This window comes from Camelina sativa, chromosome 20 (assembly GCF_030686135.1).
Source record: "Camelina sativa cultivar CO46 ecotype springtype chromosome 20, ASM3068613v1".
Lineage (NCBI taxonomy): Eukaryota > Viridiplantae > Streptophyta > Magnoliopsida > Brassicales > Brassicaceae > Camelina > Camelina sativa.
Window position 1 is genome coordinate 35577928 of NC_141899.1, and position 12595 is coordinate 35590522.

General features: G+C 46.4%; 2 protein-coding genes across 3 annotated transcripts; both read left to right on the forward strand.

The window, feature by feature from the left end:
- The first annotated feature begins 113 nt into the window (after positions 1-113).
- Positions 114-2824, forward strand: LOC104772016 (serine/threonine-protein kinase PCRK1). Its single transcript, XM_010496656.3, has 5 exons — positions 114-224; positions 613-1004; positions 1091-1354; positions 1481-1603; positions 1702-2824. The coding sequence occupies exons 1-5, from the start codon at positions 209-211 to the stop codon at positions 2182-2184; spliced, it is 1278 nt and encodes a 425-aa protein (XP_010494958.2). The 5' UTR covers positions 114-208; the 3' UTR covers positions 2185-2824.
- ADR1-L3 (ADR1-like 3) lies at positions 1702-5302 on the forward strand. Of its 2 annotated transcripts, none has more exons than XM_087505055.1 (5): positions 1702-2748; positions 3067-3437; positions 3521-3876; positions 3970-4175; positions 4278-5302. In XM_087505055.1, exons 1-5 carry the CDS (start codon positions 2688-2690, stop codon positions 5111-5113), a joined length of 1830 nt encoding a protein of 609 aa, XP_087361181.1. In that variant the 5' UTR covers positions 1702-2687; the 3' UTR covers positions 5114-5302. The 2 variants fall into 2 exon arrangements, 1 of the variants encoding a protein (XP_087361181.1); XR_015592912.1 differs by having other exon boundaries at positions 2614-2748; positions 3521-3881.
- Positions 5303-12595: the final 7293 nt, after the last annotated feature.

A 12595-nucleotide genomic window follows, 5' to 3' on the forward strand; every position in this document is an offset into this window, starting at 1 on the left:
TGATCCTCATTTTGATTGATCATTTTTTTTGTACGAACTATGTAGCAAACGGACGGAGTACATAGACTTTCCACAGATGGCTGAAGATCCGACGATGGATGGTCTGACTCTGACATCGGAGTCACATCCAATCCAAAACATTGACCAGGTCGGGACTACAGGAAGTGGAAAGACGGTGGTCCAATCTGGAACACACGCAACAGCTGGTATGATTGACACTCCTGGTACGAATTTTTGTAACCATGACCCATTTCAAAAAGATCATTCTTCTCTTTTGGCGATTGAATTTTATCTTCTTCTTATAAAGCTTTGATTTTTTTTTCTATATACAAAATAATTTCAAAGGTGAGTTGTAATTTAATGCTTGTTTGATAAGTCACAGTTCTTTCTTTATGTTTCTGGTAGGTTTTAATGTATTATGTATAGAAATCAACTTGTGAAAATTCGATTACTTCTAGTTCAAGCTTCGAGATCCTAAATGTTGGGTAACTTTGGAAAGGCTATTACTTGTTAGATTATAGTTGTTCGGTGATATGCTCCAATGAATTTATATGGTATTGATGTTCTGGTTGCGTATATGTTACATAATCAGTGTTTATTTGTTTCGTGCAGTGGAGAACCCTCGCCGTTCTAATCTCTTCTCGACAGTGAAGGGTTTCTTGTTCTCAGGTGGGGACAAGAAAGGGGTTTCACTGACCTCTAACTCCTCTGACCGCGAAGTCAATCAAAGCGGGTCAGTGTTTAACTCTCGGGATGTCTCTGGGACGAGCGCAGAATCTTCCATGGGGAGGAAGAACTCGTACCCTACAGTGTCCACTAGAGCAAGTAATCTCAGACAGTTCAGCATTACTGATCTCAAGTCTGCAACAAAGAACTTTAGCCAATCTGTTATGATTGGAGAAGGCGGTTTTGGTTGTGTCTTCAGGGGAACAGTGACGAGTTTAGAAGACCCGTCAATTAAAATCGAAGTCGCGGTGAAGCAGCTCGGTAAAATAGGGGTTCAGGTAAGTCTTTTGCTCCAGTTCTGTTATCAAGATTTGTCAGTTATTCACGGGGCTAACTCGAGTATCTCATTTCTTGGATTTTGCAGGGGCGTAAGGAATGGGTTACAGAAGTGAACTTCATCGGGATTGTTGAGCATATAAACTTGGTAAAATTAATTGGCTATTGTGCAGAAGATGATGATGAGCGTGGAATCCAACGGCTTTTGGTTTTTGAATACATGCCTAACCGAAGTGTTGAATTCCACTTATCCCCTCGGTCACACACAGTCCTTACTTGGGCCCTCAGAGTGAGAATCGCCCAAGATGCAGCTCGCGGCTTAGCATACCTGCACGAAGAAATGGATTTTCAGGTAATGTGATTACTCTGCTACGTTATTGATCTTATCTCTCTCTCTCTCTCTCTCTCTCTCTCTCTCTCTCTCTCTCTCTCTCTCTCTCTCTCTCTCTTTACTGACTTTGATCTAATGTCCTTTCAGATTACATTCTGCGAATTCAAGTCCTCGAACATTCTTTTGGATGAGGATTGGATAGCTAAGCTCTTGAAGTTTGGTTTGGCTAGTTTAGGTTCATCTGAAGGACTAACCCATGTTTCCACTTCTGTAAGTTCTACATTTCACTAATTTTCGGTTACTAGATTTGAGAAAAGACATCACATCTTAATCTATTAACACGTTACAATGGAAACCGGCTTTATTAGGTTGTGGGAACTATGGATTATGCAGCACCTGAATACATTCAAACCGGCCGTCTCACATCGAAAAGCGATGTATGGGCTTATGGAGTGTTCCTCTATGAGCTTATCACAGGGAGGCGACCGATAGACAGAAGCAAACCCAAGGGAGAGCAGAAGCTTCTAGAATGGGTGAGACCTTATCTATCGGACACAAGGAAGTTCAAGCTCATATTAGATCCGAGGCTCGAAGGGAAGTACCCGATCAAATCGGTTCAAAAGCTAGCTGTTGTGGCCAACAGATGTTTGGTTAGGAATCCAAAGGCACGTCCCAAGATGAGTGAGGTGTTAGAGATGGTGACCAAGATTGTGGAAGCTTCTACAGGGAACGGCAGCCCGCAGCTAGATCCGTTGAACACTCTAAAAGCTTCTAGAGATGGGGCGGGAGGACAGAAACAAACCCAAGGGAAAGCAGAAACGTCTAGAATGGGTAAGACCTTATCTATCTGACACAAGGAAGTTCAAGCTCATATTAGATCCGAGGCTCGAGGGGAAGTACCTGATCAAATCGGTTCAAAAGCTAGCTGTTGTGGCCAACTGAAGTTTAGTTAGGAATCCAAAGGCATGTCCCAAGATGAGTGAGGTGTTAGAGCTGGTGACCAAGACTGTGGAAGCTTTTACAGGGAACAGCAGCCGGCAGCTAGTTCCGTTGAATAGTCTAAATGCTTCTAGAGACGGGGGAGGAAAGAACAAGAGGGTTTTAGAGACGATGAACAATGGTGATGACGGCGGCGGCGGTGAATGAGGTTGTTTTGGAAAGTTATGGAACCCAAAGACCATAGGAGCTTGTTGATTTCTTAAAATTTAACTTCATCTCACGAATATAGAAGAGTCAAGAAAGGATTCAGTCACCCTTTCTTGTTTGTGGTAGGGGTGGAGTAGGCAAAAACACCCTTCTTACTAAAATCAAAGACAAGTTTCTTCTAGAAGCATTTGGTCTTGTAATCTCAGGGATGATTGGTTCAGGGAAAACCGTTCTTGCCAAAGAGCTTGTGAGAGACAAGGAGGTCCGAGGTAATCAGTTTTGTTTTAGTCTTATGTTATGTGTTTGCTTACCTAATGATTTATGTGATTCAGTATCATTTGTTAATATGCGTGGGCCATCTTTTTAGTCTTTTGAGCAGATTGTTTTGTTGCTTAATGGCATATTTTGTTGCTTAATGGCGTGTTTTGTTGGTTTAGCTGGATGATCATGCATCTATGTCTATATATTCCATTATGTCATGTTCATCTCCGGTGAACTATTGTTGAGTTCTTGATATCAGACTCTGTTAAGAGTCAGAGAGACTGTCTCTTTGATGCTAAAAAGGCTTTAATTTACGGCTTTTACAGGCTATTTCGGGAACCGAGTTTTGTTTCTGACTGTGTCAAAATCTCCCAATATTGAGGAGCTGAGAGCCCTTATACGGGGATTTCTTACTGGTCAAGAGGCTGGCTTTGGTGCAACTCTTCCGAAATCCATTGGTCATACACGGAAGCTAGTGATCCTTGATGACGTTTGGACAAAGGAATCTCTAGATCAGCTGGTGTTCAATATTCCTGAAACCATAACGCTTGTGGTCTCACAATCTAAACTCGCAGATCCTAGAACCACCTATAATGTAGAGTTACTAAATGATCATGTAGCAACGTCTCTGTTCTGTCTCTCTGCTTTCAACCAGAAATCAGTCCCTTCAGGGTTCAGCAAAATTTTGGTCAAGCAGGTAATGGGTCTGCTACAAGTGTTACATCCATAGTAGTAATATTCTTTGTACTTTCAGTACTCATATGGACCTCTATTATGTAGGTTGTTGGGGAGTGTAAAGGTCTACCTTTGTCTCTGAAAGTCATTGGCGCTTCATTAGAAGACCAACCTGAAAAATATTGGGAAAGTGCAGTGGAGAGGTTATCAAGAGGTAAACCTGTTGATGAAACTCATGAGAATAAAGTGTTTGCTCAAATCGAAGCAACTCTAGAAAATCTCGATCCTAAAAGCAAAGAGTGTTTCTTGGATATGGGTGCTTTCCCTGAAGGCAAGAAAATCCCTGCTGATGTTCTCATCAACATGTTGGTGGAGATACATGATCTCGAGGACGCAACTGCCTTTGATGTTCTTGTTAATTTAGCTAACAGGAATCTCCTTACTCTCGTGAAAGATCCAACGTATGGTTGTAGAACTATTTATGTTCTCATCTCTCGTAGCCACTTTTCCAGTTGTAACCATTTTTAACCAGTTTACCATGGATAATGTTGCAGGTTTATCGCTATGCACACTAGCTACTATGATATATTTGTGACGCAGCACGATGTTTTAAGAGATGTAGCACTTCATCTTAGCAATCGTGAGAAAGTAAGTAGAAGAGAGCGGTTAATAATGCCAAAAAGAGAGTCAATGCTTCCCAGAGAATGGGAGAGGAGCGATGATGAGCCATACAAAGCCCGGGTGGTTTCCATTCACACAGGCAAGTATTTGTTACACAACGACATTCTAATGAATTAATTCGGTTTGTCACTAGACTCGTAAGCTATTAATATGGATTTCAATATTATTTTTTTCTTTACAGGAGAAATGACTGAGATGGACTGGTTTAACATGGATTTCCCCAATGCAGAAGCTCTGATAATAAACTTCTCTTCAGACAACTATGTATTGCCTCCTTTCATTGCTAATATGGAAAGGCTTAGGGTGTTTGTGATTAACAACAACGGTATCTCTCCAGCGCATGCCCATCTACATGACTTCCCCATCTCTACCAATTTGACCAATCTGAGGAGTCTCTGGCTTGAGAGGGTTCATGTCCCTGAACTCTTTAGCAGTACGATACCCTTGAAAAACCTCCAGAAGCTGTATCTGATTATTTGCAAGATCAATAACAGTTTTGATCAGACAGCGGTAGACATTGCCCAAATCTTCCCAAATTTGACTGATCTCACTATAGATTATTGCGAAGATCTTGTGGAACTACCTTCTACCATCTATGGAATAACCTCTCTCAAGTCCATCAGCATAACAAATTGTCCCAACATCAAGGAATTGCCTAAGAATATGAGTAAGCTAAAAGCCCTTCAACTTCTTAGGCTATACGCTTGCCCAGAGCTAATATCTCTGCCTGTTGAAATCTGTGATTTGCCAAGACTAATGTACGTCGACATCTCACACTGTCTTAGCCTAAGTTCTCTTCCGGAAAAGATAGGAAAGGTAAGGACACTTGAGAAAATCGACATGAGAGAATGTAGCTTATCAAGCATACCGAGCTCTGCGGTTTCATTGACTTCTCTACGCCATGTAACATGCTATAGAGAGGCTTTGTGGATGTGGAAAGAGGTTGAGAAGGCAGTTCCAGGACTTCGCGTTGAAGCTACTGAAAAATGGTTCAGCATGGATTGGCCCGACGAGTAGGAGTAGGTTCTTCATTCCCCCTCCAAGCTTTTGAAAGCATGTTGTAAATCATTATTTATCCAAAAAAAAAAAAAAAAAAATCATATGGGTAGACTGTTTCTTCTATCTTGGTGACAAAAATATTTGATACTTGGATTTTACATCCTTTTCTATGGTTTTTATATAATAAATCATGAGGATTTGAAACTATGCACCACTAGCTGAAGTACTGTAACGAGCCCTTTGTAACATGAGATTGGTATAAATCCCAGTGAACTAAGAGGAGATGGTAGGTCAAATAGAGTTTAATTTGAGATGAGAAACTATCTATTGGGAAATCCGAGAATACTTTTGCAGGAGAGGGATGAGAACTACCTCAGAGGGGATCAAGTTCTTCTATAGCTGTCGGGAGCATCATCTTTGATTTCAATATCATCAAGAGAAAATTTTATCTATGGTAACAGTGGTGAGGCAAACGATTCTTGACCATCTGAGCCATTATATCAGAAGAAGGAGACTGTTGAGGGTGGATCCACACCCCAAACAACAGGCCTGGCCCAGAAAAAGCCCATGATAAATCTCCAAAGAAAGGGAGGGTATTATGGTCTTTTCGTATAGACGAATCGACACGATTCCCTATAAAGGGAGGGTATTATGGTCTTTTCGTATAGACGAATCGACACGATTCCCTATAAAGGGAGACGTACGGTCCGCAGAAAAAGGGGATCGAGAAAAAGGAAAAGAATCGAGATAGCAAGTACGAAAGCCTCAGCTCGTCCAAGTGGAAATCTACAGTTTAGACTCAATAGCTCGAAGGATCGACGAGATAGCAACGCAAAGGATCATATCACTCATCTGCGACAATGCTTCGATACCCTTAATAAGTATGGGATGAAGCTTAACCCGGCCAAATGCACATTTGCAGTCAAATCCGGCGAATTCCTTGGGTACCTGGTAACCAGACGAGGCATCGAGGCGAACCCGAAGCAAATTAAGGCGATCATTGATCTACCACAACCAAAGAACGCCAGAGAAGTACAACGATTAACTGGACGGATCGCTGCTCTAAACCGTTTTATATCCAGATCAACCGACAAGTGTCTACCATTTTACCAGCTTCTCAAAACAAAGGGCAAGTTTGAGTGGACCGAGGCCTGTCACAGCGCGTTCAACGAGCTAAAGAACTATTTATCGACCCCACCGATCTTAGCAAAACCGGAGCTCGGCGAAATCTTATTTTTTTATATCGCGGTCTCAGAGTCGGCCGTCAGCGGTGTACTCGTTAAAGACGATCGAGGAGAGCAACGACCCATCTTTTATATAAGCAAATCACTCGACGACGCGGAAACTCGTTACCCGACAGTCGAGAAGGTTGCCCTGGCAGTCGTCACGTCCGCAAGAAAGCTCCGACCGTATTTCCAGTCGCACACTGTCGCTGTCCTGTCCAACCAACCTTTACGATCCATACTGCACAGCCCAAATCAATCGGGCCGACTAACAAAATGGGCAATCGAACTTAGCGAGTACGACATTGAGTATCGAACTCGTCCAGCTGCAAAGTCCCAAGTACTCGCTGACTTTCTGATTGAATTACCGTTTGGGGAAGCCGAACCAACACCCACTGACCCGTCAGATGACCGGTGGACCCTACATGTGGACGGGGCATCCTCTCATCTTGGGTCAAGGATAGGGATTCGACTAACTTCGCCGACCGGAGAAATTTTGGAGCAATCCTTCCGTCTCCGATTCCAAGCAACCAACAACGTCGCCGAGTATGAAGCACTCATCGCCGGGCTTAAGCTCGCTAACGGAATGCAGATCAAACGGATACGAGCTTTTTGCGACTCTCAGCTTGTCACCAACCAGTTCAGCGGCGAGTACGACACTAAAAGTGAGCCCATGGCAGCCTACCTCGATGTCGTCAAGATTCTGTCAAAACGTTTTGACGAATTCGAGCTCATCAAAATCCCCAGAGGGGACAACGCTCCGGCCGATGCTTTGGCAGCACTCGCTTCGACATCGGATCCCGATCTGCGACAAATCATCCCGGTAGAAAGCATTGATACGCCAAGCATAAGTGAAACGCATGCCGAGACTTGTCTCGCACTCCACCAGCCCAATGAAATCAGAACCACCTATCGAACGATGAGGTCGCACCGAGGGTGCAAACCTGCGTCTGGCAGCGACGCGACAGATTGGCGAGTTGAAATCCGAGCATACCTAGCTGACGGCGACGTGCCAACAGACAAATGGGCTAAGCGGAGATTAAAGGCTAAAGCCGCCCACTACACCTTGATGAAAGATCACTTGCTTCGATGGACGGCGTCAGGAGCCCTTTTGCTTTGCATACACGGCGACGACACTGAACGCGTGATGATGGAGACACATGAAGGAGCTGGGGGAAATCACTCAGGCGGCCGAGCCTTAGCACTACGAATCAAGAAGCACGGCCAATATTGGCCAACTATGATATCTGATTGCGAAAAGTTCGTCGCCAAGTGCGAAAAATGCCAGCGACATGCCCCCATTATTCATCAGCCAACTGAACTCCTACGAGCCGGAATAGCTCCTTACCCTTTCATGCGTTGGGCGATGAACATCATTGGCCCACTACCAACTTCCAGACAAAAGCGATATATACTTGTCCTAACCGATTATTTCACCAAATGGGTCGAAGCCGAGTCTTACGCAAATATCAAAGCTCGGGACGTCCAACTCTTCGTCTGGAAATACGTAATCTGTCGCCACGGTCTCCCATATGAAATAGTCACTCACAACGGATCGCAGTTCATCTCCCTGCAATTCGAAAATTTCTGTGCAAGATGGCGGATCAAACTAAGCAAGTCGACGCCGCGGTATCCACAAGGCAACGGCCAGGCCGAAGCTACCAACAAAACCATACTCGATGGTCTTAAGAAAAGGCTGGACGCCAAGAAGGGTGCCTGGGCCGACGAGCTTGACGGAGTACTTTGGTCCTACCGAACAACACCAAGGACGTCCACTAACCAAACCCCATTCTCCCTAGCCTACGGGATGGAAGCAATGGCACCCGCCGAAGTCGGCAGTTCATGCCTCCGACGAACAATGCTCGTCCACAACACCGCACTCAACAGTCAGATGCAAATGGATAGGCTCGACGAGTTGGAAGAAGAACGGGACAAAGCACTCCTACGAATCCAGAACTATCAGCTTGCCGCAGCCAAATACTACAACAAGAAAGTCCACAATCGGTATTTCGACGAACGCGATCTCGTCCTCCGTAAGGTCTTTGAAAATACTGCCGAGCCGGACGCCGGAAAAATGGGGGCAAATTGGGAAGGTCCGTATATAGTGTCGAGGGTCGTCCATCCCGGCGTGTACGAACTACTAACAATGGGCGGCAAACCAGTGCCGAGATCTTGGAATTCGATGCATCTCAAGCGTTACTACTACTAAAAGTCGCCAAGCGAGCTCGGCTATATCCAGCTCGTCCTTTCTATAGTTTAAATAAGCATGTAAGTGTGAATTACGATCGGCTTGATCCCTTCTGATCGTGGGGTACGTAGGCAGTCCCGTTTTACGAGACGCAGCCGCCAAAAATATAAAATTTCTTTTTCAAGAATGAATTATCGTTTATAAGTTATTTCAGTCGTTATCCTGGCCCGGTAACGACCCGACGTTCCGACGTATTTTTTAAGCCGAGTCTCACTCGCACACAGGGTAAGCCGACTATTAGCGGTCGCCCCTGATTATTTTAAGCCGAGTCGTCACTCGCACTAAAGGGTAAGCCGACTATTAACGGTCGCCCCCGGTTATATTAAGCCGAGTTTAACTCGCATAACAAAGATAAGCCGACCGTCATGAGGCGCACTTTTTTCAAAAAAAAAAAGAAGAGAGTGTAAAAGTAGAACTCTCAAAAGTAACATGAAATTTGACTTATTTAAAAGGGGGGATGCAACAGCCTGATGTGGGCGCCGACCCCATTACGAGCCAAACCCGCCGATTCAATTCAATTCATTCAATTCCTAGATCGGCGTTGGAAGGCTCGTTAAATTCCAACCCGCCGATTGTCGTCTGCCAATAGCGGCATGATTCTTTCACATCCTTCAGCAGATCCATCGGAACAGCCATGCCTCGTCCAACCATGTCTTCGAGGTACGCGCAGATCCCTTCAGCACGACTACTTTCGCTAAAGTAGTGGTTTGTGCTCTCCAACTGCCTCAGGTAACAACGAAGCACGTCGATACGATCACGACAAGCTTCGATCTCCTCCCGCTCCTCAAACGGCCTCCGACCAAGGGTATCAAGGTCCCCCTGCTCAAGCGTGGGAACTACCACTTCCGCACAAAAATCTTCGCGCCGGGTACGCTCTTCCACCAAACGATCCCATCGCCACTTCGGGAAGAAAAGCCCTTCGTCGATCAACGGTTCAAGACATTCCACAACCCCGTCAACACGACAGAAATCATAGTAACGTTCGAACGAACGACGGGTGGCAATGATGTAAGCTCTTAGCCGTTGGATGCGAGCATTGTAATAGTCGAGTTCCGACTGAATCACCTCGTCAAACCTAACGCCGAGCTGTGCCCGCGCCCTACGCAACCATGCTGATCTAGTCGTCACCGGCATCAGAGTAACTTCTTCCTTCCTGCCAACAAGAAAAACAAACAACAAACTCAACAAAGACAGGACTGAGGAAAGGGAAACACAGAGCCTATTTATAGAACGAAAGGCACAAGTCCCAACAGGCGCAAGTTTCAAAACAGAAAACGCATTTAATGACAACAAAAAGCAACGTTTCGAAAAATAAGGCATTAAATAGAGTAGGAATAAATGCCCCAAGGGCAGGAATAAAGTTTCGGAAGGGAGCCGACCCCTAAACACGGCGCATAAATGTACGTGGGAGCCGACCCCAAAATACGGCAAACAGAAGATAGTATGAGGGAGCCGACCCCTCGACACGGCGACAACGGAAGAGTCACGAAACTAAGCCAACAACCGGCGACTCATGCCCGGGAGTTGACGGACGAGGAAGTCCTTCGGCAGCTTGCTCCTCAGCTCCATGAGAAGGGTGGTCGTCAGCTTGCACCTCAGCTCCATCAGAAGGACGATCGTCGACCTTCTCCTGCTCGTCCAGATCTTCACCCCCAATCTCCCCACTCTCCGATCCGTCACTCCCACCCTCGTCGTTACAGACCTCGGTATTCCCGCTGATTGGGGAAGTGATCCAAGTCGGAATTGGGGGAAGAGGCCCGACAAAGATCTGAGACATGTCGAAATCAGCTTCGGTAATATCCGGCAGATCGACCTCTTCAACCTCGCTCTTCAGTTGGCCCATCACGGCCGTGACTTGGTCCTTAATCCCCTCATCGAGCAAAGAAATCCGACCTCCGGCAACGAGCGTTTCGAGCATCTGGACGTTCCCAACAGCTTGGTTGTACTCAAGAAACTTCTCCCGCGACGCTACAACCGCTTCGGCATAGCTTTTGTGCTTCAATAAGAGTCTCTGCACGCGACCAACCACCTCATGGAAAGCGTTGATTCGCTCGTGGTGCCCATACTCGTCACGTCGATTTCTAAGCCTCCTCGTCTCCGAGTTAAGGGTGAGCTTCAGACCGTTACAGGCAACTTCAGCCTCCTCAAGCTTCGTCGTAAGGGAGTCTCGTTCTGTGATCAACCCGCTCCGGTGATGTTCGAGTTTGGCCACAAGGTCGCTAAGTCTCTGGTTGAACCGCACCGCCTCCCCCAATTGTGCCTCGAGGCGCTCGATCCTCTCACTCGACGCCCAAAAACGCTCCCCTTCCAAGTTCTGAACACGGCGCTCGTAGCGAGAAGCCAGACGATTGATTCGCGCAATAAACTATCAAAGTGAAAGAAAATGACAACCATAAGAAAAAAACGAGTAAAGGAAGATTAAAGGCAAGTTGGTTTAATCGACAAACCTCAAAAGACGCTTGAGCAACGCTGGTAACCGCGTCGGCCTCTTTCATCTTCTCAACTGCAGGAAGACGACCTTCACCAAAGTGGATCTTCCGAAATAACTCGGCGCAGGACCGCGAGTCATCCGGAAAAGGATGAGCCCCGGAGGAATGCGTAAAGTTCCAGCTGAAGTCGACCGACTTAGACTTCTTTGATGGGGGAGACTGCTCTTGTTCGGGACAATCCTTCCTTTTCTGCGAATCTTTCGCCACCTCGGCGACGCGACCAGGAGTCCTGACCACCTTCTTCCTTGGAAGTGTCTCCTCTGGACCAATATGACGATTCGGAGGAAGGGATCTTGGACGCATCCTTGAAGGGTCGTCCACAACCCGACGAGAGGAAGGAGAAACCCTTTTTGACGAGCCAGAGCTTGGAGGATTGGCACCCGGACGAGCATCTTGACGGGGAGCGGAACGAGGCAGCGGCTCCGGAGCTCGGCGATAACGAGCAGACGCGTTGGGAACACTCAAGTTCATCTTACCCATCGTCCTGGCTACAACACAAAGCAACGGAATTAATTGGAGAACTCAAGGAGCAGCAAAAAAAAAGAGGGGTTCAACTACACTAGGATGTACCTGTCTTTCTTCGAGGATCGGAGGTCTTCCTTGAACGCCCCTTTTTCAACTCGGTACCTGGCCAAACGTAAGGGCAGAAAGCTTTGATCGCGTCTATCTCGGCTTGGAACGAAGGAGGGTATGGGAGCAAACACCTTGGAACAACAACTAAAAAAAAAAAAAGAGGGGGGGGAAGGGTTAAGCACAACCATAGAATAGTGCAAATAAAATATACTAGGCAAGAAGGGTCGGCTACCGGGTGAAGGGTTCCACCCAGAAAACCAAGGAATCGACGGATCCTCCAAAACCCCCTCACCGACTTCAAGAAAGAAGTACGAGCCCTTCCAATTATATGTTTTGCCCTTAGCACCCTCGACGAGCATCGTCTTCCTTCCCGACGCTACATAGTAAATTCCAGGAGTTTTGTCTCGGCTCGACGGGTTCAGACACGTCAACTCTTCCAAATGATCACAAGTAAGCTTAACCCCCGCAGCTTCGGCCATAATCGAAAGGCCAACAGCATTTCGAAAGGTCGCCGGGGCAAATTGAGGAATGGCCGCCTCACGACGAGCAAAATATGTCATCAGGAAAGACGGCAAAGGGAAGGTAAGCCCGCACTCGGTGAAGTACTTCTCCGAAAGGCAAATAAAGCTGGAAGGAGCATCCCAGAGACGCTGAAATGGTTCTGGAATCAGAATTCTCGGTTCGGTGTTTAATTTCCCAATGCGAACTGCATCAGACGCCGCTCCCGATTTCAACGTTGACGGAGGGAAATGAGAGAAAAGGTTCTCGGTTGGCAAAGGAACGTTGTCCAACTCGGGAAAGGATAGGTCATTGATCAATGGCTCGTCTATCAGGGAAGGAATCCTGCAAGGCAGACCCGACGAGCTTGGAACCACCGACCCTGGAACGAGACAACGTCTCAATTCTTCAAATCGAGCCATGTCTGAACCCGCCGAAGACGAATCAGAAGGACTCCGAGAACGGCCCT